The 24,416-nt window shown below is 47.1% G+C and overlaps 1 protein-coding gene across 2 annotated transcripts in view; it reads left to right on the top strand.

Annotated features, from left to right (window-relative positions):
* Positions 1 to 24,416, top strand: part of adam8a (ADAM metallopeptidase domain 8a) — a 69,402-nt gene that overhangs the window by 409 nt on the left and 44,577 nt on the right. For both annotated transcript variants that reach the window (XM_063070303.1, XM_063070302.1), the window contains exons 2-9: positions 156 to 265; positions 3,822 to 3,898; positions 9,133 to 9,211; positions 9,860 to 9,936; positions 18,444 to 18,624; positions 19,237 to 19,302; positions 21,875 to 21,946; positions 22,988 to 23,157. In XM_063070303.1, coding sequence (XP_062926373.1) covers positions 156 to 265; positions 3,822 to 3,898; positions 9,133 to 9,211; positions 9,860 to 9,936; positions 18,444 to 18,624; positions 19,237 to 19,302; positions 21,875 to 21,946; positions 22,988 to 23,157 — 832 coding nt within the window. The remainder of the gene's footprint in view (positions 1 to 155; positions 266 to 3,821; positions 3,899 to 9,132; positions 9,212 to 9,859; positions 9,937 to 18,443; positions 18,625 to 19,236; positions 19,303 to 21,874; positions 21,947 to 22,987; positions 23,158 to 24,416) is intronic.

Here is a 24,416-nt window from a genome sequence, read left to right as displayed (position 1 = left end):
CGGCAACAGTTATTGATGGGAGCGAACAGTTGGTAAAAGTTCCAGGCTCTCTCGCCGGCTGGTTTAAAACGTGCCGGTTATTGTCACAGCGGTACCGGTCTCGGTGATGACGGGCAGACCCCAGTTCATGCTATCTAACACGGTTCTCCCCGCAGCTGCCTGCTCGCCCTGGTCGGATCCACTTTCTGAAGTCGAGCACCATGAAATTGTGAGACCTCGTCTCTTGGGCTTCACGCCGGCTACAAGGGATCTGCCCCATTCCAAGGTGGGACCGCGACACCCTATCTCGTGCTGTTAGTAGCGGTTCTTATCGGGGTTAGACAGAAGTGAATGGACGTAAACGTTGATTTACTGAGCAGGTTGAGACTATACGTGTCTCTGCCGGGCAGTGCAGTTCAATAGGCAGCCTGGGAGAATCCGAGGGTTGGTTTTCACCCCGTTCTGTTAACTCGCCTCGTTAAGGATCAGATCACCACTAATAGGGTATATTTAAAGGGGAGGTTGGTAGGTTCTTGATTGGGGAACAAAGGATACTGGAAGAAGATAGGAGATTGTGGATGAAAGGGATAATAAATCAGCCATGATAAAACGGCAAAACAGACTCGATGGGCTGAATGGCCTTATTCTGCTCCTATATCTTATTATCTCATGGTCTAACAGCTGCCTGCTTTTGCTTGTGAAGCCAGGAGCGGTTCATTAATCTGAATGCGTAGTCTATCTCCTGCCGGCCTAATTCAGACAGGAGAGCCAACTGCTTCCATTCTTTATCCTGAATTGGATGCTTCCTGCTTTCGCCAGGGTTAGGTTTAGACTGTGGAGAAGCTGGGCTCAGCCAGGGCTGAGGTTCTCACCATAGTCTGTCAAGTAGTTTGGGTACCAGGCTTTATAAGGCATTGGTCAGACCGCATTTGGAATATCGTGCGCAGTTTTGGGCCCCTTATCTAAGAAGGGATAGACTGGCATTGGAGCGGGTTCAAATGAGGTTCATCAGAATGATCCCGGGAATGAAAGGGTTAACGTACCGGGAGCATTTGATGGCTCTGGGCCTGTACTCGCTGGAGTTTATAAGAATGAGGGGGGATCTCACTGAAACCTATTGAATGTTGAAAGGCACAGAGTGGATGTGGAGAGGATGTAAGAGAGTCTGGGTTCAGAGAGCAGTCTCAGACTAAAGGAATGTCCCTTTGGAGCAGAGATGAGGAGGAATTTCTTTACTCAGAGACCAGTGAATCTGTGGAATTTACTGCCATAGACGGCTGTGGAGGCCAAATCATTGGATATATCTAAAGTGGAGATTGATAGGTTCTTGATTAGTCAGGATGTCAAAGGTTACAGGGAAGAGGCAGGAGAATGGGGCAGAGAGGGAGAATAAATCGGCCATGATCAGAGCAGACGATGGGCTGAATGGCCTAATTCTGCACCTATGCCTATGAAGGTTTAAGCCTGGGATTTGGTTACTTGTGTCATGGGCCCTTTTAAAACAGTTAACCTGATAATCATTAATGAATTAGAGTGTTTAAGAGTTTCTGGGGCCTCCAGGAAAGGAAAGGCTTTTACCCACGTTAGACAGGATCAATGACTCTGTGTTGGTAGGTCCGGGAGTGAGGGAATGGCGTGTTGAATGTAGTCACAAGATGAGTGAGCTGAACAGGGACATCAGACAGCACAACTCATAAACGATACCTTGTACATCTCCTCTCAACTTCAACCTTTGCCCATTAAATGGTTATATTTATGAGAGAGAGAGAGAGATGCGCACAAACACACATGGAGGGAGGGAGACAGAGGGAAAAAGAGGGAGGGAGAGAGAGGAATGAAGGAGGGAGCAAGGGATAGAGAGACAGGGAAGAAGGGAGAGACAGGGAGGACAGGAGGGGAGAGAGGGAGGGAGGGAGAGAGGTGGGAAGGGACGGAACATAGAACATAGACATCTACAGCGTATTACAGGCCATTCAGCCCACAATGTTATGCTGACCATGTAACCTCTTCTAGAGACTGCCCAGGATTTCCCAACTACTTAGTGGGAGAGAGGAAAGCAACAGTCACAATACGCTGGAGGAACTCAGCAGGTCGGGCAGCATCCGTGGAAAAGATCGGTCGACGTTTCGGGCCGGAATGTCCTGACGAAGGGTTCCGGCCCGAAACGTTGACCAATCTTTTCCACGGATGCTGCCCGACCTGCTGAATTCGTCCAGTGCGTTGTGAGTGTGGCAGGGAGGAAAAGAGGGGGGAGGGAGGGAAGGAGGGAGAGAGGTGGGGAGGGAGAGAGGCGAGGAGAGAGAAAGAGAGAGAGATGGAGGAGAGAGAGAGAGAGAGAACACTACAGGCAGGAAGGGAGAGAGAGACGGAGAGAGGAAGAGAGAGACAAGGAGGGAGGAAGAGAGAGACAGGGAGAGAGGAAGAGAGACGGAGAGAGAGAGAGGGGAAAAGGAGGTAGTGAGACAGAGACTGAGGGAGAAAGGATGGAGAGAGAGAGGAAGGGACAGACAAAGGTTGAGAGAGACGAATAGAGAGACGGAGGGAGACAGACAGATGGGCAGAGAGATAGAAAGAGAGATGGAGAGACAGGGAGAGAGTGAGACAGACAGTGAGAGCGTGGTGCAGACAGACAGATGGAGAGGGACAGTCTGACATTGAAAGAAATAAGGATTCTGTTTAACTGAGAATTCAGAGAGGTCTAAATCTGGATCAGTAACAAGAAGATCAGACTTTTGGTTTGAAAAGGGAATTTAGTTTAAATATCCAGAAAGAATGAGTAAAGTCCTGAGACAACTGTAGGAACGTTTTACTCCGAGACCTGCGCTCCCAGAAGCAGGCAGATGTGTACCTTCCATCCTCTCTTCCAGGTGAAGTTACTTTCTGAGAATTAGGAGTGTGTAGCTTTGCACTGTAGTAAATATAGCCTCACCTCGTTACTGAGCAGAACATCTAATGAGAGACTTAAACCCATGAACTTCAGACTCCAGGATAAGAAAGGAACAACTGAGCAGGCAAGAAAGGGTTAACTGTTTAGCACATTAATTAAATTCCACATCTCAGTGTTTGGGCTCTTTAAAACAAAATGTTCAAACCTCAAACTAATTACGACACACCAGAGGAATTCTGGAAAAGATCTGGACATTTGAAGCTATTCTGTGCTTTCACTGTACAATGTTCAGGACCAAGTTTTCAGAGTCAGAAAAGGGGTAGATTGTCAAGAGACAAATAAAACCAAACTCTCAGCAGGTCGGGCAGTGTCTGAGAGGGAGAAACAAAGTTAACATTTCAGATCAATCACCGTTAGACTTGAGGATTGTTCAAACACAAAGTCCGCAATCTAAACCATTGACTCTGTTTCTCAGCTACTGACTGACCTGCTGTTGCCATCAATGTATTGTTTTATTTCAGATTTCCCGCATCTGCATCAATCTCTGGTTTTATTTCAGATTTTCTGCTTCTGCACCAGTCTATTGTTCTATTTCAGATTTCCCACATCTGTATGTCTATGTTTTATTTCAGATTTCCCACGTCTGCATCAGTCTCCGGTTTATTTCAGACTTTCCACATCTGTATCAGCCATTGCTTTACTTCAGATTTCCTGCATCTGCAGTTATTTTCTATTTCCAGTTGTGAGATAAGCACTGGTTTGAGGCTCCCCATAAATTAAGATTAAATCTCTCCATTTGCCCTTTCTGGGGGACGTGCTGGGATGGGTGTGATTGAGCTAATAAAGTCATTTGACGCAGTGATCCTCAGCTAACCCTGTGATATCACTGCCCTATTGTGAAATAAAATTGCACAATCGTCATGTTTTTAAGAAAAAAATCTTCTGATTTCCCCAGGTTGCCTATCCAGACAGGGTCAGTTATTCTGTACATCTGCAAGGGGAAGAGTTGATTCTCCAGTTGGAAAAGAATTGGTAAGACGGTGACTTCCCCTTCTAGCAGCATCCCCACTGCCAGTTTGAACCCAAAGGTCAAACTTGTTTACTTTAAAGATTGATTAAAGATACGCTTTATTTGTCACATCTACATCAAAACACGTGAAATGTGTTATTTGCGCCAACAATCAACAGACTGCAAGGATGAGCTGGGAGCAGCTCGCAAGTGTCACCATGCACCCAGTACCAACACGCCCACAGCTCACTGAGCCTAGCCCTGCGGAATGTGGGAGGAAATCGACTCACACGGTCACAGTCAGACTGCCAAAGTCCTTAAAGACAGTGGTGGCAATTGAACCTCTGTAAACCATTATGCCAGCTGCTTTGCTACTGTGCCATTCCTAGATATAAATATGCTCTTGTTTGCTGTTCTCACAACACGCTGGAGGAACTCAGCAGGTCAGGCAGCATCCATGGAAACGATCAGTCAATGTTTCGGGCCGGAACCCTTCATCAGGACTGAAGAGGGAAGGGGCAGAGGCCCTATAAAGAAGGTGGGGGGAGGGTGGGAAGGAGAAGGCTGGTAGGTTCCGGGTTCCGGCCCGAAACGTCGACTGATCGTTTCCACGGATGCTGCCCGACCTGCTGAGTTCCTCCAGCGTGTTGTGAGTGTTGCTTTGACCCCAGCATCTGCAGAGTATTTTGTGTCTCGTTTGGTTTGCCGTCTGTAATGATCAACCGGTTGTCTGAGACAATAATTTATAGATTATGCAGAGATGTGTCACCAGTCTGTACTCATATAAAACGAGGAAGAGTTTGCAGCCTGTGTTCTGACTTGCCTTTCCTGTCTGTGCTGGATTAAACGTGGCCACTACTCGGTGCGGTAGTTTGGTCTGGTGGGTTTATATTGTCACATGTACAGTGAGAAGCTTCCCTTTCATCCCCATCAATTCATTATAACACTGCATTGAGGTACGTGAGGGAAAACAGTAACAGAATGCAGAATAAAGTGCACTGCAGGCAGACCATAAGGTGTAAAATACCTGGGGATACGAACTGACAATAAACTGGACTGGTCAAAGAACACTGAGGCTATCTACAAGAAGGGTCAGAGCCGTCTCTATTTCCTGAGGAGACTGAGGTCCTTTAACATCTGCCAGACGATGCTGGGGATGTTCTATGAGTCTGTGGTGGCCAGTGCTATCATGTTTGCTGTTGTGTGCTGGGGCAGCAGGCTGAGGGTAGCAGACACCAACAGAATCAACAAACTCATTCGTAAGGCCAGTGATGTTGTGGGGATGGAACTGGACTCTCTGACGGTGGTGTCTGAAAAGAGGATGCTGTCTAAGTTGCACGCCATCTTGGACAGTGTCTCCCATCCACTACGTAATGTACTGGGTGGGCACAGGAGTACATTCAGCCAGAGACTCATTCCACCGAGATGCAACACAGAGCGTCATAGGAAGTCATTCCTGCCTGTGGCCATCAAACTTTACAACTCCTCCCTTGGAGGGTCAGACACCCTGAGCCAATAGGCTGGTCCTGGATTTATTTCATAATTTACTGGCATAATTTACATATTACTATTTAACTATTTATGGTTCTATTACTATCTATTACTTATGGAGCAACTGTAATGAAAAACAATTTCCCCCGGGATTAATAAACTATGACTATGACTATGTAATGTAGTGCAGACAATAAGGTGCAAGGTCACAAGGTAGATTGTGAGATTGAGACTCCACCTTATTCGAGGGGACCATTCAAAAGTCTTACAACCCCTGTCCTTAAACTGGTTCGAGTTTTCAGCATCTCCCGCCTGAATGGTCGAGAGGGCGGAAGAGAGAGAACATCCGGGGTGGCTGGGATGTTTGATGTTGCTGGCTGCTTTAATGAGGCAGTGGGAATTGTCCAGAGTCCATGGAGGGGAGGCTGGTTTCTGTGATGTGCTCAGCCGTCTCCACACCTCTGCAGTTTCTTGTGGTCACAGGCAGAGCAGTTGCCATACCGAACCATGATGCATCCGGGTAGGGTGCATTCTGTGTTGTATCAATCAGAAATTAGTGAGGGCCAAAGGTCCACAGTGCAGAAAGTCTCTGTGTTGACTTTCTATCTGCTTGTTCTGGTCGAGATGTGTGAATGAATGAGCAATGATTGAACTACAAGTGTGATGTGCCTTCGAACAAGGTTAAAGTTTAAGTAATTTTAACATCATTGTGCAGTGTTGCCATTTCAGATTAATGGTTCTATTGGCAGAGAATTCAGCTACAAGCCCTGGGCTAACCCATAGTTGGATGAGGAACCTGTGCATTTATTAGAGTATGGTCTGGGAGATCGGTGTCTTGTGAGGAGAGTGTTTGGAAGGAAAGCAGAAGTGTTCTGGCCACTTTATAGAGGGATTTTTCTGTGGCGTTTTCACTTTGTCTATTTTGCGTGTCATCAAAACACACATTTCAAGTGTAGGGAAGGCAGAATGTGGTTGTACGTCTCCGTTTGGGTTCAGTGTTTTTCTGAGATAACTGGACAGAAGAGGAAAGCAGTTATAAAAAACAGGAAACATGAGAGGCAAACCACTTGAAGATACTTTGCTTGTCACACCCACCTTCACATGAAACAGGTTAACTACGCTGCCTGGAGACATGCACGATACTGAGTGATCAGAAGAAATGGTGGCAATCAAAAGCCAAATACAAATCCCTCCCATCTACACGCCTATCCAAGCATCTCTTAAAAGCCTCTAGTGTATTTACCTCTCCCACCATACCAGGCAGTGCAATCCAGGCAGCCACAACTCTCTGCATTATAAACTTACCCCTCACATCCTCCGTGAACGTATCCACTCTCACCTTAAATGCATGTTCTCTGGTATTAGACATTTCAACCCTGGGAAACAGATACTCTCTGTTCACTCTATCTATGCCTCTCATAATCTTGCAAACCTCTTTCAGATCTCCTCAGTCTTTGCCGTTCCAGAGAAAACAACCCTGACCTGGAAACTCTCAGCCGGTCAGGCAGCATCTGTGGAGAGAGAATCAGTTTGCGCTTCATGCCTGTGATCTTTTTGTCAGATGAAAGGTCTTAAAGGGGCTTGAAACATTGTTCATTTCCTTCAATGTTGCCTCACCACCGAGAGTTTCCTGTGTTATTTTAACTGATATTTTTTACATCCCACAATATAATGTTGGGAAAGGCTGGGCCCTGTAGAAAGTGGGAACTATAAGGAGAGTTCAGTCATTGGACTGGGAAAACCACACCGCAGCTCTGCAGGGATCCATATGTGCAAGACTCTGGGCGAGTTTGCAGCTAGCGGGAGGGAAGGGAGCTGGGAGCTGGCAGTGGAGAGTGAGCCGCCGAGACTGGGAGAAATCTCCCCTCCTTTCACCCTCACACCAATTCCCCGACACAGCCTCAACTGGCTCCAAGTGGGTCGGTAATTTCAGAGCCAATATTTCCCCTTGCCTGGCCAGAATCTGGGGGCTCCATCACTCATTTGTTCCCTGTTATGCACTCCCTCCATTCCCATTACAACAGTCTCCTCCATATGCCTCCTTTTACCTCCTTGCCTGCCCTCCTTAGATGAGTGACCTGCCCTATCTCCAGACTCCTTGAATATTGATGGCTGAGTTTCTGTTTGACTCAGATGTCCCACTTTTCCAGTGCTGCTTCACACCTCCCAGTGCTCGCACTCCACGTACATTTAAACCTCCAACACCTTGCCCCACCCCTGTGTTCGGCAACCATGAATTCCACTCTGAATTCCCTACTTTTTTCTGCCATTAGGACAGAAAACTGTCATGAATCTTTTCTTCCGTAGCTTAGAGTTCAACATCCTTTTGTGTAATGTAAGAGGTTGTTCCAATTCCAAACCACTATAAATCTGAACTATTGTGATGAGAAATTACAGGTATGAAAATACACCCGGCAGCCACTTTATCAGGTTTACCTGTACACCTGCTCATTAATGCAAATATCTTATCAGCCAATCACGTGGCAGCAACTCAATGCATAAAAGCATGCAGACATGGTCAAGAGGTTCAGTTGTTGTTCAGACCAAACATCAGAATGGGGAAGAAGTGTGATCTAAGTGACTTTGACCGTGGAATGATTGTTTGTGTCAGAGTTTATGGAACGAGTTGCCAGAGGAAGTGTTTAAGGTGGGTACAATAGTGTCTCCTAAGAAGCACTTGGATAGATACATGGAGGGGTAGGGCTTAGACCAAGGGTTCTTAACCTTTTTTTAATGCCATGGACTCTTTTGTTAGTCCAGTGAAGCCTATGGACCCTTCTCAGAATAATATATTTAAATATATAAAATAAGATTACCAAAGAAACCAATTGAAATTCTGTTATCAAATATCCTGCAATGAAGCTATTGTTGCACATGGAGCTACATTGTTTTAAAAGGGCCATGCGGCCTTACAGAGAGTTAACAATTCTCGTTTGAACTGCCCAGTTTTGCAAAACTTTAACAAACAATAAAAACGACTCACCTTCTTCTACACATTGATCAACAAGCAATTGTAGATGGGAAATACTGGAGAGCAGTGTGGATGTTTGGGTCACAAATGTGAGAACATGGATTTCAGAGTCTGGTGGCTGATTGACTACCAGGCGTAGGGCTGCCCAGTAGTTGGCCAGCTACGTCGCACCAGCATCTGCAGACAAAAAGACTGCAATGTAGCAGCTGATCTAATAACTACCTTAACTTCAAAGCAGTGATGAGCATGCCTTACACAATATTTTGAGATATTTGTAACAACTGCAATGTGATATTAAAATATCTGTGGTTTCTATTGGTGACAAGGTCACAGGTACTGCTAATACTACTGTGGCTTGTGGCCTACATTCACCATTGAAGGAAATGCTAAATTTCAGTTAGAGCTTAGTGAAAATAAAGGTGTATATTTTTTCCTTTCCAGGTTCATGGACGCCCTGGAATCTATCCACAGACCCCCGGGTTAAGAACCCCTGGCTTGGAGGGATATGGGGTCAGTTGGGTGGACACCATGGCCACCATGGAATGGTTGGGCAGGAGGGTCTGTATGTCTGTAGTATTGCTCTGTGAGGTTGACTGACAGGACTCTCAGGGTGCAGTCAGTCCCACCGCAGGTGCTGCCGTCTGCAGGAAGAAGACTTGGTGTGAAATCCAGTAGCAAGGCCATGCTGGTGACTGTCTGCGCTGGTGAAATCTGTATGCAGCATTGATACAGATTATCATCACCTTTGCACTGCTACTGAAGTGACTGGGTTTTGTTTAACTTTGTGTCCGACAGGGAGCTGCTGGTCGAGCATTACTCAGAAAGGCATTACACGGAGAATGGAACAGAGGTGGTAGATTCACCACAGCTCAAGGTATTTCACTGACATGACTTAACGACTGGTTTCATTTACAACACTCTCTCTCACACTCTCTCACTCTCTCTCTTTCTCGCTCTCGGGACGTCTCTTTAGGACTGGAAAGGAAGGGGGACAAAGCCAGAATAAGCAGGTGGGGGGGGGGAGGGAAAAGAGTACAAGCTTACAAGTGATAGGTGAGACTAGGTGAGGGGAAGGTGGGTGGGGCAGGGGAGGTGAACTGAGAAGCTGGGAGGTGATGGGTGAGAAAGATGGAGGGTTGAAGAAGGAGGAAACTGATAGGAGAGGAGAGAGGGCCATGGGAGGAAGGGGAGGAGGGGGGCACCAGAGGGGGTGATAGAAAGGTGAGGAGGAGTGAAACAGGAACCTGAATGGAGAATGGAAAAAGAGACAAGGGGAAGGGGGAGTAATTACTGGAAATTTGAGAAATTGACGTACGTATCAGGAAGCTTCCCAGACAGAATATGATCTGTAGCTTCTCCAACCTGAGAGCAGTTTCACGTGGCAGCGGAGGAGGCCATGGAGTGGGAACAGGAAGTCAAATTGAAACGGGTGGCCATTGGGACATCCTGTCTTTTGCAGCAGACATTTACAAAACATACTTTTGCCTTTCATACTTTAATGTGTAACTGTGATTTTCCACAGGATCACTGTTATTATCATGGAATTATCGAAGGTATCGCTGATTCCTCAGTCAGTGTCAGCACCTGCACAGGACTCAGGTAAACCTAATGCAAGCTGTCGTTATCCATGGCGACTATCTCCTTATTCCTGCACGACGCCATCCCGCAATCCACACCTTATCACAAAGCGAATCAGATTGGAAAGTTGAGGCAAAGACCCAGCCTGGGAGGGTGGATTTGGGGAATGTTCCCTATCTGCAGATGGAACCATATGTCAGAAGGAAATTCCATTGCTCAGGCTCGAAAACTCAAGGAGATGTGCTTCCAAGAATGTTGCAGGTACTAGGATCTGACGCATCAGCTAATCTGTTGAAGGAACTCAGTGGGTCGAGCAGCGCGTGTGGAGGGAGAATGCTTCCTCCAGTGAGTCTAATTAATCACAGTAACATTATACAGTGGCAAACCATAATCCTCCAGCTGGTAATGTCAGAAACAAACTCCACAAGTGAGCAAGTTCCAAGTTTATAGCAGAAAGTGATTTAACTTTGTTTAAATAATACTGTTTCCTGAAATGCTAACTGCCGTGATTTGTAGTTAATCCCAAAACCCAGTTGTGCTGGGATTAAACCTCAGGGAATCACTGAGCCAGTCTGTACAAGGTACCAATTACTGGTGACTTGTGACACGTTGCCAAAACCAATCAACAGTGAACAATGGAAATTCTCTGAAAAGATGTATTCATTCCCAGCAGAGCAGATCGAGCTGTTGAGTTTCTCAGCAGAGAAATACTGAACTGATTCATCCCCGTGCCCTACACTATATTTTAAGTAGAAGTGCTGAAATATGTGAATCAAGTTGGAGAACAGTCTGTTGCTCTTTGGTGTAACTGTTTTAATATTGGAAACAGTTTAATTCCCATTCCCATTTCAGTTCCGACATGTCAATCCATGGCCCCCTCTTGTGCCATGATGAGGCAGCCCTCAGAGTGGAGGAGCAACACCTTGTATTCTGTCAAGGTGGTTTCCAACCTGAAGGCATGGATATTAATTTCTCTTTCCAGTGGACAAGTTTCAACCCACCCCTCCCCGTGCCCTTTTCAATTCCCCACTCTGATCCTTCACTTCTCCTCACCTCCCCCTGGCTCCCCTCCTCCTTCTCTTTCTCCTATGGCCCACTCCCCGCTCCCATCAGATTCCTTCCTCTCCAGCCCTTGACCTTTCCCTCCCAATTGGCTTCACCAATCACCTTCCAGCTAGCCTCCTTTCACTCCGCACTACCTTTTTTGTTCTGGCATTTTCCTCCTTCCTTCACAGTCCTGAAGAAGGCTCTCTGCCCAAAATACCAACTGTTTATTTCCCTAGATGCTGCCTGACCTGCTGAGGTCCTCCAGCATTTCGTGGGGTTGCTCTGGATTTCCAGCATCTGCAGTATCTCTCGTGTTTTTGTTTTATTATAAATGGCCCCAAATCACATCGTCAGTCACCACCGATAAAGCAAATCCAGATCCTGCTTCCAGCATGAAATGAGAAGTAAAGTCTTTCAGGAGAGAGTTTCCTCAAAATATTCAGTTGAACAGCAATGGTAAATTTGGGGAAAGGTGCAGGACCAAAGTCCACTCGACCTGGTGTGAAAATCATATCCCATTAACCTCATTCCCAGTTGTCCCACAGGTCTTCTCTTTTACCAGTCCTTTTCGTGGAAGTCTCTGGAACTATGACCTGTTCGACATTCTGATCCCAATCAGGAGCATCCTATCCTCACCACCCCTTAAGGTGTTTTACAATTATTTTGATTCGAAAAAGCTGTAGATAGTTGTAAGCTCAGGCCGTCCCATCGCGGACACCAGTCAACCCAGTATCGATCAGTGAACTCAACCAGTCCCATCACAGACGGTAGTCTCCCCAGTATCAATCGGTGAACTCAATCAGTCCCATCACGGACACCAGTCAACCCAGTATCGATCAGTGAACTCAACCAGTCCCATCACAGATGGTAGTGTCCCCAGTATCAATCAGTGAACTCAATCAGTCCCATCACGGACACCAGTCACCCCAGTATCAATCACTGAACTCAACCAGTCACCCTAGTATCGATCAGTGAACTCAACCAGTCACCCCAGTATCGATCAGTGAACTCAACCAGTCCCATCACGGACGCCAGTCACCCCAGTATCGATCAGTGAACTCAACCAGTCCCATCACGGACGCCAGTCACCCCAGTATCGATCAGTGAACTCAACCAGTCCCATCACAGACACCAGTCACCCCAGTATCGATCAGTGAACTCAACCAGTCACCCCAGTATCAATCAGTGAACTCAACCAGTCCCATCACGGGCACCAGTCAACCCAGTATCGATCAGTGAACTCAACCAGTCCCATCACAGATGGTAGTCTCCCCAGTATCAATCAGTGAACTCAATCAGTTCCATCACGGACACCAGTCACCCCAGTATCAATCAGTGAACTCAACCAGTCCCATCACGGACACCAGTCACCCCAGTATCAATCAGTGAACTCAACCAGTCCCATCATGGACACCAGTCACCCCAGTATCAATCAGTGAACTCAATCAGTCCCATCACGGACACCAGTCACCCCAGTATCAATCAGTGAACTCAACCAGTCACCCTAGTATCGATCAGTGAACTCAACCAGTCACCCCAGTATCGATCAGTGAACTCAACCAGTCACCCCAGTATCAATCAGTGAACTCAACCAGTCCCATCACGGACACCGGTCACCCCAGTATTGATCAGAGAACTCAACCAGTCCCATCACGGACACCAGTCACCCCAGTATCGATCAGTGAACTCAAACAGTCCCACCACAGACACCAGTCACCCCAGTATCAATCAGTGAACTCAACCAGTCCCATCACGGACACCAGTCACCCCAGTATCGATCAGTGAACTCAACCAGTCCCATCACGGACACCAGTCACCCCAGTATCGATCAGTGAACTCAACCAGTCCCACCACAGACACCAGTCACCCCAGTATCAATCAGCGAACTCAACCAGTCCCATCACAGACAGTAGTCTCCCCAGTATCAATCGGTGAACTCAATCAGTCCCATCACGGACACCAGTCACCCCAGTATCGATCAGTGAACTCAACCAGTCCCATCACGGACACCAGTCACCCCAGTATCGATCAGTGATCTCAATCAGTCCCATCACGGACACCAGTCACCCCAGTATCGATCAGTGAGCTCAACCAGTCCCATCATGGACACCAGTCACCCCAGTATCGATCAGTGAACTCAACCAGTCCCATCACGGACACCGGTCACCCCAGTATCGATGAGTGAACTCAACCAGTCCCATCACGGACACCAGTCACCCCAGTATCGATCAGTGAACTCAACCAGTCCCATCACAGACACCAGTCACCCCAGTATCGATCAGTGAACTCAACCAGTCACCCCAGTATCAATCAGTGAACTCAACCAGTCCCATCATGGACACCGGTCACCCCAGTATTGATCAGAGAACTCAACCAGTCCCATCACGGACACCAGTCACCCCAGTATCAATCAGTGAACTCAACCAGTCCCATCACAGACACCAGTCACCCCAGTATCGATCAGTGAACTCAACCAGTCCCATCACGGACACCAGTCACCCCAGTATCGATCAGTGAACTCAACCAGTCCCATCACGGACACCAGTCACCCCAGTATCGATCAGTGAACTCAACCAGTCCCATCACGGACACCAGTCACCCCAGTATCGATCAGTGAACTCAACCAGTCCCATCACGGACACCAGTCACCCCAATATCAATCAGTGAACTCAACCAGTCCCATCACAGACAGTCGTCTCCCCAGTATCAATCAGTGATCTCAATCAGTCCCATCACGGACACCAGTCACCCCAGTATCAATCAGTGAACTCAACCAGTCCCATCACAGACACCAGTCACCCCAGTATCGATCAGTGAACTCAACCAGTCCCATCGCGGACACCAGTCACCCCAGTATCGATCAGTGAACTCAACCAGTCCCATCACGGACACCAGTCACCCCAATATCAATCAGTGAACTCAACCAGTCCCATCACAGACAGTCGTCTCCCCAGTATCAATCAGTGATCTCAATCAGTCCCATCACGGACACCAGTCACCCCAGTATCAATCAGTGAACTCAACCAGTCCCATCATGGACACCAGTCACCCCAGTATCGATCAGTGAACTCAACCAGTCCCATCCAACAAAAGGCAACTAAAAAGGCTATAAGAAGGGAAAAGATTAAATATGAGGGCAAACTTGCGAATAATATAAATCAGGATTCTCTAAGTTTTTTCAGTTATATAAAAAGGGAGCTGAGAGTTGATATTGGACTACTGGAAAATGTAGCCTGTGAGGTGGTAATGTAGGACAAAAACAAAATGGCAGATGGACTGAATGGGTACTTTGCATCAGTCTTCACCGTGGAAGACACTAGCAATGTGCCAAAGGTCCATGAGTGTCAGGGAGCAGGAGTGAGCCCCATTACTATTACAAGATAAAAAGTGCAAGGCAAACTCAAAGGTCTAAATGTGAATAAGTCAGCTGGACAAGACTGACTACATCCCAGAGTCCAGAGAGAGGCTGCTACAGATATAATGGATGCATTGGTCATGATCTTTCAAGAATCTCTTGAATATGGCATGGTCCCAAAGTACTGGAAGATTGGAAATGTCACACCACTATTTAAGAAAGGAGGAAGGCAAAAGAAAGGAGATTATAGGCCAGTTAGTCTAACTTCAGTGGTTGGGAAAGTGTTGGAGACTATTATTAAGGATGAAGTTTTGAGGTACTTGGAGACTAATGATAAAATAAACCAAAGTCAGCATGGTTTTCGCAAAGGGAAATCTTGCCTGACAAATCTGTTAGAGTTCTTCAAGGAAGTAACAAACAGGGTGATCAAAGGAGAGGCAGTGGACGTCATTAACTTGGATTTTCAGAAGGCATTTGACAAGGTGCCACACATGAGGCTGCTTAACAAGATAAAATCCTGTGGCATTACAGGAGAGATACTGGCATGGATAGAGGAATGGCTGACAGGCAGGAGGCAGCCAGTGGAAACACAAGGGGCCTTTTCTGGTTGGCTGCCTGTGACTAGTGGTGTTCCTCAGGGGTCAGTATTGGGACCGCTACTCTTTGAACGGAGGTAAGGAGGAATATTTGTAGCCAGAGATGAGTGAATCTGTGGAGAAGTCTGCCATAGGCTGCGATGGAGGCCAAGTCCATGGGTGTATTTGAGGCAGGGTGTGGGGGGTTGAGCGGGATCCGGGATCAGCCGTGATGGAATGTTGGAAAAGACTCGATGGGCTGAATGGCCTGATTCTGCTCCTATGTCCTATGTATCACGGGCTCTAGCCTCCCCAGCATCAAGGACATCTTCAAACGGCAATGCCTCAGAAGTTGGCATCCATCATTAACGATGCCCATCACCCAGGACGTTCCCCCTTCTCATTGCTATCATCAGTGAGGAGGTATAGGAGCCTGAAGGCACACACCCAACAGTTTAGGAACAGCTTGTTCCCCTCCACCATCAGATTTCTGAATGGTCCATGAACACTCCCTCACTCTTTCCTTTCTTTTCACCCTGCTTATTTAACTTTTTTCTATACATTCCTTATTTTATTTTATCGTATATTTCATGTATTACACTGTACTGCTGTTGGAAAAGAACAGTTGTCGTGACATACTGTAGTCAGTGACCGTGAACTTGATTCTGGTTCTATTATGTGCCAGATGGAATGATGTGACTTCCTCCCGACCCTAAACACACTCACGTCCCCTTTCCCACGTGAGAGTTCAGAAGCACAGCCGAGGTTGTAAAGTGCGTTGACAAATGCTGTGATCTCCAAGCTTGAACAGCCCTATGATGCAGCAGTGCAACCACTGCCCCAGCACCAGTGACCCGAATTTAATGCTGTCCACGTAGCGTTTACTCCTTCTCTGTTTCCCCCAGCTGTTCCAGTTCCCTCCCAATGCCATGTGAATCAGCGTGTTAAAGGGCCACTGTAAGTTGTTCTTGGGGTGTACATGAGGGGTAGAATCCTTGGGGAGGTGATGGAAATGCAGGAGGAATAAAGTGGGATTAGTAAGGAACTGGTTGGAATGGGTACTAGCTGTCAGTATTGTCCCATTGGGCCGAAGGGTCTGTTTGCTTACTGTATGACTCTGTTCCTTTATAAGAGTGAGCTCCTGCCTCTTTTACCCTTCCTCAATTTGCTGGACAGCCCACCTCCTTTGGTCTCCCGATTGCCCCTCACCCGGCAATGTTCACATGTTCACTGGATGTGTTCAGAAAACCGGTTTTATTGTTGGTGTAGTGTGCCGACTTGGTTCAGAAAATGATCCTCAGGAACCCTGGAGCAATCGCAGCCAGTGACTCTTCCTGGTCATGAGCAGGACCCCAGCCAGACACATGCAATGGGATGGCCTGAGATCCCCAAGGTTGTACTTTCACCCTCATCTGCAGCCTTCTCCTTGTGGAACTCCCTTTGTCAGAGATCCAGCAGTCAGGGCCATTACATTAAACGCTATTAAGTGGCTTTGTTTTATAAACATGGCAGAACTTCAGCTTCCTGAAATCACCCCTCCCTGTTGAACGCTGAAACTGGCCCCCATTGAACCCCAAAACTAGCCCTTCTTGTTGAGCCCTGAAACCAGCGATTGTACAGACTGACCCTCCCCGTCGACGCCTGTACAGACTGACCCTCCCCGTCGACGACTGTACAGACTGACCCTTCCCGTCGATGCCTGTACAGACTGACCCTCCCCGTCGACAATTGTACAGACTGACCCTCCCCGTCGACACCTGTACAGACTGACCCTCCCCGTCGACGCCTGTACAGACTGACCCTCCCCGTCGACGATTGTACAGACTGACCCTCCCCGTCGACGACTGTACAGACTGACCCTCCCCGTCGACGATTGTACAGACTGACCCTCCCCGTCGACGCCTGTACAGACTGACCCTCCCCGTCGACGACTGTACAGACTGACCCTCCCCATCGACGCCTGTACAGACTGACCCTCCCCGTCGACGCCTGTACAGACTGACCCTTCCCGTTGACGATTGTACAGACTGACCCTCCCCATCGATGACTGTACAGACTGACCCTCCCCGTCAACGCCTGTACAGACTGACCCTCCCCATCGATGCCTGTACAGACTGACCCTCCCTGTTGCCGATTGTACAGACTCACCCTCCCTGTCAACGCCTGTACAGACTGACCCTCCCCATTGACGATTGTACAGACTGGCTCTACCCGTCAACGACTGTACAGACTGACCCTTCCCGTCGATGCCTGTACAGACTGACCCTCCCCGTCGACAATTGTACAGACTGACCCTCCCCATTGATGACTGTACAGACTGACCCTCCCCATCGACGCGTGTACAGACTGACCCCCCCCGTTGCCGATTGTACAGACTGACCCTCCCCGTCAACGCCTGTACAGACTGACCCTCCCCGTCGACAATTGTACAGACTGACCCTCCCCATCGATGACTGTACAGACTGACCCTCCCCGTCGACGACTGTACAGACTGACCCGCCCCATCGATGATTGTACAAACTGACCCTCCCCGTCGACGATTGTACAGACTGACCCTCCCGTCGACGCCTGTACAGACTGACCCTCCCCTCGATGATTGTACAGACTGACCCTCCCGTCGACGCCTGTACAGACTGACCCTCCCCTCGACGATTGTACAGACTGACCCTCCCCATCGACTGTACAGACTGACCCTCCCCGTCGACGCCTGTACAGACTGACCCTCCCCGTCGACGACTGTACAGACTGACCCTTCCCGTCGATGCCTGTACAGACTGACCCTCCCCGTCGACAATTGTACAGACTGACCCTCCCCGTCGACACCTGTACAGACTGACCCTCCCCGTCGACGCCTGTACAGACTGACCCTCCCCGTCGACGATTGTACAGACTGACCCTCCCCGTCGACACCTGTACAGACTGACCCTCCCCGTCGACGCCTGTACAGACTGACCCTCCCCGTCGACGATTGTACAGACTGACCCTCCCCGTCGACGACTGTACAGACTGACCCTCCCCGTCGACGATTGTACAGACTGACCCTCCCCGTCGACGCCTGTACAGACTGACCCTCCCCGTCGACGACTGTACAGACTGACCCTCCCCATCGACGCCTGTACAGACTGACCCTCCCCTCGACGATTGTACAGACTGACCCTCCCCATCGACTGTACAGACTGACCCTCCCCGTCGACGATTGTACAGACTGACCCTCCCCGTTGCCGATTGTACAGACTGACCCTCCCCGTCGACGATTGTACAGACTGGCCCTCTCTGTCAACGCCTGTACAGACTGACCCTCCCCGTCGACGATTGTACAGACTGACCCTCCCGTCGACGCCTGTACAGACTGACCCTCCCGTCGACGATTGTACAGACTGACCCTCCCCGTCGACGCCTGTGCAGACTGACCCTCCCCTCGACGATTGTACAGACTGACCCTCCCCGTCGACGCCTGTACAGACTGGTCCTCCCTGTCAGTGGCTGTGGAAGTTCAGGTTTAGATAACCACTGCAGATGGATTGTTGACGCTGCTTTCTGTTGATCTGTAGGGGGATTCTCACAATCGGGACCACGGTCTACCTGATCGAGCCACTGGACGAATCTGGGACTGAGGAGCACGCGGTTTACCGGCAGGAGCACTTGAGGGTAAAGCGTGGCTCCTGCTCACAGAACTTCACGCTGTACGACGATGGACCCAAAGTGGCAGCTCTTTACCAGCCGCCCAGCAGGGTACTTCCCAGCTTTGAATTTACACAATCTCTTCATTATTCATTCATTCAACCCTTCAGTTCCAGTCGCCTCATTACAGGGAGGATGTGGACGCTTTAGAGAGGGTGCAGAGGAGATTCACCCAAATTAGACAGCGTTTCTAATGAGGAGAGGTTGAGCGAGCTGGGACGTTTCTCTTTGGAGTGAAGGAGGATGGGAGGCAGAGACAGTGAATAGCTCACATCTTTGACCCCAGGTGGAAATGACTCATACAAGGGGGCAGAATTTAAGATAATTGAATGAAAGTATGGGGCAGGGGTGGGAGAATGTCAAAGAAAGTTTTTTTTACAGAGAGTGGTAGATGCATGCAACACCCTGCTATGGGTGGTGATAGAGGCAGATACGTTAGCGGCATTTAAAGACTCTTAGAAAGCCAGATGGATGATAGAGAAATGGAGGAGTGTGTGGGAGGGACACTAAAGGTTGATCTTAGAACAGGTTAAAAGGTTGACACACTGTAGGCCGAAGGATCTGTACTGTGCTGTACTTTTGCATATTCTGTGATATTTTTACAGCCACTATAAATACTAAAGTTATTTTTACTTTTAAAATGTCTATTCCTCTCATTTTCAGAGATCAATGCATCTTTCACACAACACCAGATATGTGGAACTCTTCCTGGTAGTGGACAATACTGAGGTAAACGACTGCACAATTTCCACGTGGTCTTGAACTTTGCAAGATCTATAGTACCTGATCTCAAATTTATGGATGTCCAAAGGCCAGAGGAAAAACCTGGCAAATGATGAAAGCCCAAGTGAAAATTCCAGAGAAACTTGTCAGGTCGGGCAGCCTCCTTGGGGAGAGAGAAGTGTTGGTAGTTCAGGTCTGGCATCTCATCAGAACCTTTAAAAACTTTTTAAAAAAGCATCCAACATTTTCTGAATTTCAGCAGAAATGGTAACACGTCTCTCAGGCGTTCCCAGAACTGCTGAGTATTTTGAGCATTTAGAACATGGACCAGAATAGTGCAGGAACAGGCCCTTTGACCCATAATGTTGTGCAGAACTAATTAAACTAGTAACTAAATGTGTATCTAAATGAATCCCTTCTGCTTACACGATTTCCACATCCCTCATTCTCTGCGCAGTTATGTGCCTAAGAAGCTCTTGAACATCTCTATCACACCACCCCTGGCAGTACATTCCAGGCACCCAGCACTATCTGTGCAGGAAACTTTCCTCAACATCGCCTTTGAAATGACAGAAATCCTTCCCCTCTCAACTTAAATGTATACCCTCCAGCGCTGGAAGAAGAAATGGCTGGCTACACCATCTCATAATCTTATAAACTTCCAATCTGATCCATTTCTGTCTTCTTTTCAATCACTGTCCTGCCTGATCCTGAGTGGCTTCTCATGGTGAATTTCTACAGATCTCACCTGGCAGCAGTGCATTGAGTTGCTAAATCTGTTTATAATCTCAGGCAGGAGTTACAAATTTAACAAATTTCACAAATTTCACCACAAAATTAAATCTGATTCTGACTCTGACTTCCAGGCATCTGAGGCACATGTAATCACTTTCTGTCCAAGCTTCCCCGTTGTCCCGCATTGTGTAAAAGGTTTTGTCACGGCATGGTTGATATTATATAAAGTCATAGAGCATTACAGCACAGAAACAGGCCCTTCAGCCCATCGAGTCCATGCTGAACTGTTATTTTGACTCTGTGGTAATAAATGAAGTTATTAGCGATCTGGGTAGCAGGGTGGAGATGTGTCTTTGCTAAAGGAGGTGTAAACTCCTTCCCTCTGCTAGCCTACAGGTCACCCTTGGGGGAAGTGTAGCACCTGCTTAGCCCCCCACCACCGATCAGGGTCACGTGAAGCCGTGGAGCAGGTGGTGGATGGTCAGATGAACAGCTGCTGCATATCACAAGTCCTGGTTATACTACCACAACGCCAGGCAGACAATCTCTGAAGAGTATTGATAATGGCTGGGGTCACCCATTTTGTTAAGACACTGCCCAGAAGAAGGCAATGGGAAACCACTTCTGTAGAAACATTTGCCAAGAACGATCACGGCCAAAGACCATGATCACCCATGGCACATGACACAGCACATAATGATGACGATTGGCTGTTTATAGTCTCGTGTACTGAGATATTCACATGTCATTCTATACATAAGTATATTAGTGTATGGTAGTGAGCCTTTCCATCCATTTCCCTCCTCGTGGAGAGAATCTGCCAGATTTCCCCTCTCTAGCCTATATGTAAATCCAGACCAGCCAATAAAGGATTCAAAGTACAACATTCTTATTCCTTCTGTGAGCTCCCACAAACTCAAAGGATTCCATTCAACATCAGCAGGTGCTGTGGTCTATTAAACACTGCCCATTTCACAGAAGGGAGGTTATTGAATTCATTGTGAGTGCTTCTCTGGTCATCCCACTCCTGGAGGAATGTGATTCCACTGCACAGCGCGGAGGAGATTACCGGGAAGTTGTTGGATTTATTTATGGGGAGCGATCGGGAGGAAGTTGAGGAGGGCCTGATAGGGGTATTTAAAATTGTTAGATGCATAGATAGTACACATGGAATCGAAAACAAGAGGGCAGGCACTTAAGGTGAGAGGAAGGATATTGAAAAGGGATGTGAGGAGACAGTTTTTTTTACACAGAGAGTGGTCGATATCAAAACTCACTGCCAGAGAACATTCAAAGTAAATTTACTTTGTATTATCTAAGTACATATATGTTGCCATATGCTGCCTTGAGATTCATTTCCTGTGGGCATTTACAAGAAAATAAAGAAGTAAAATAGAATTTATGAAAAAATTATAAATAAACAAAGACTGACAAACACCAATAGGCAAACGGAAACAAGTTGCAAATAAAAATAATCCTGAGAACACGAGCTGTGGAGAGTCCTCGAAATTGAATCTATAGGTCATAGCATCAGTCCGGAGTTGTGGTGAGTGAAGTTGTCCACGTTGGTTCAGGAGCTTAATGGTTGTAGGACACAAACCATTCCAGAACGGACACTTAAATGGCAAGGCATCGGAGGATATGGTCCTAATACAGGATTAGTGTAAATGGGCTGAAGGTCAACATGGATATGTTGGGCTGAAGGGACTGTTTCTGTGACTGTTCATGAAGGTACAGGCACTGGGACATGAGCATCAAGGTGAACATTACTGTTCACTGCCTTCCTGCTTGGCTTGGATTTGGTCCATGGTGTTAATAGTCAGTGTGACCTTTTCCATTTCAGTATCGAAAATTCAACCGAGACATTCTAACCATACGGCACCGAATGATGGAAATAGTGAATCACGTGGACAAGGTAATGGTTATTTTATCTTACAGCTAAATGATAAAATTGCACATTGTGAATGTCTGAAATATAACCGGAAACCCTTGGAAATGTGCAGATGCAGTGGGGAGGGATACCCTACGACACAGTCCTCGGTGGTGTACAGCAGGGCTCACCACCTGGGAAGGCTACCTCCACCCAACACATTTCCACAGCTGGTAAGAGTTTCCTCTGGCCACGTGGTCATCTGGTTCGTCCACCTCGAGCACTTGATGACTATCCCATTGTGCACCAGGCTGAAATCATCCGATTGAACTTCACAAAAGATCCCCAATCCCAAATATTCCTTTCCTTCTCACAGATATATTTGTTACAGCTTTACTTTCAATAAAGTATCCATTTAAAATTGAAATTTAAATCTGCAAAAGCACACGGTTGTCCATGGCACATTGTAAACACAGGAGATTCTGCAGATGTTGGAAATCTTGAGCAACACACACTAAACACTGGAAGAACAGGAAGTATCTATGGAGGGAGATAAATAGTTAACATATTGGGCTGAGACCCTTCATTATCGACTCCTTATTCCCCTCCATAGATGCTTCCTGACCTACTGAGCTCCTCCAGTGTCTTGTGTGTGTTTCTCAGTTATCCATGGTCAGGTTTTGCTTTCTGTTGAGACAATGTCCAGACTCCTGTTCTCTCTGTATTGAGAACCTGATGGTGAATCTTCCCCTGAATGTTCCTTTAGTTGGAAGAGTTTGATGGTTCACGCTGGGGCATTTTCCATTGATTCAGCTCTAGTCTAACGTGGCCAGCCTCTCTCAGGAGCTGATGATGGCTGGTCCAGGAAAAGGCTTCACTCCTCCAGACAAAGATCGACTGTTGGAGAGGGAACATGCAATGGAGCATTAGTGACTTTTTGCCCCTGTTTTAGCTTTTCAAATTTTAACAGAAGTCTAACAGAAGGGCAAATTTTATTTTTTAACATTTTTCATGCTTATGTCAGTAAATTGTGTGGCTCTCGTAATCCCTCCATTGTCAGTTTGTTCACTTTTTTCTTTATCTTAGTTGTACAGGTCTCTCAATATCCGCGTGGCTTTGGTAGGTTTGGAAGTGTGGACCCATTCGGACAAAATCGTGGTCAGTCCCAATCCTGACACCACGCTAGATAACTTCTTGATATGGCGGGGGAAGGAGCTGATACCAAAAAAGAGACACGATAATGCACAGTTGGTCACGTACGTACTCGCACGAGGCAGCAGAACTTGGAAAGCTGCTGTTGTTAATTTGAAATCAAAGTCTCTATGTTTGTGGACCTCTGCCCCGGGGAATGTCCATGTTTCTCTGATATAAAAGTTGTTCATTTTTATTTAATTTACATAAAGATGGCATTCCAGGGATTCATCAAACAATTGGTTGTGCTAATCATTGTGATTTAGATGAATCAAAGTTCTAACTATTCAGGCAAAAAGTTGTAGTTCATATCTTGTGTGGGTGCTGTTTGGTGTCTTCTAGGGAAGATAACATACTCATTAGCTATTTCAACAATGAACCTGCACCATTATTATGTCAGATTCCCCACCCCTCCTGACATCAAGAGGGTGTTGGCCTCTAGGTCCATTTCCACAGTGAGTGTGGGAACGAGATCTGGATTACAGCCACAGGGGGAAGACAGTTTGGCTTCCCACTAGCTTTGGCTTCCTTGTATGCCCTCTCTTCTGCTTTTACTTTGGGTCTGACTTCATTTGTCAGCCACGGTAGTGTCCTTCCAATCGAAAATTTCTTCTTATTTGGAATATATCTGTCTTGCTTTTCCCTCATTTTTCACAGAAACTCCAGCCATTGCTGTTCTGCTGTCCTTCCTACTAGTGTCTCTTTCCAGTCAACCTTGGCCAGTTCCCCTCTCATGCCAATGTAATTTCCTTTATTCCACTGAAATGCTGACACATTGGAATTTAGTTTCTCCTTCTCAAATTTCAAAGTGAACTCGATCATATTGTGATCACTGTTCCCCAAGGGTTCTTTAACCTGAAGCTCTCTTATCACCTTCGGATCATTGCACAACACCCAATCCAGCACAGCTGATCCCCAAGTGGGCTCAACAACAAGCTGTTCTAAAAACCAATCCCCTAGACATTCTACAAATTCTCTCTCTTGAGGTCCAGTACTGGCCTGGTTTTCCCAATCCACTTTCATGTTAAAATTCCCAATGATTATCATGACATTGCCTTTCTGACACGCCTTTTCTATCTCCTGTTGTAATTTGTAATCCACATCCCGGCTGCTGTTTGGAGGCCTGTATACAACTGCCATTAGGGTCCTTTTACCCTTGCCATTTCTTAACTCAACCCATAGAGACTCTACACCTTCCGGTCTTATGTTATCCCTTTCTAATGATTTAATATTATTTCTTATACACAGGGTCACACCATCCCCTCTGCCTACCAACCTATCTTTCCAATACACCGTATATCCTTGGACATTCAGCTCCCAATGG

This window comes from Mobula hypostoma, chromosome 18 (genome assembly GCF_963921235.1).
Source record: "Mobula hypostoma chromosome 18, sMobHyp1.1, whole genome shotgun sequence".
Lineage (NCBI taxonomy): Eukaryota > Metazoa > Chordata > Chondrichthyes > Myliobatiformes > Myliobatidae > Mobula > Mobula hypostoma.
Note: the sequence above shows the minus strand (reverse complement) of the source record. Positions and strands in the feature narration are given on the sequence as shown.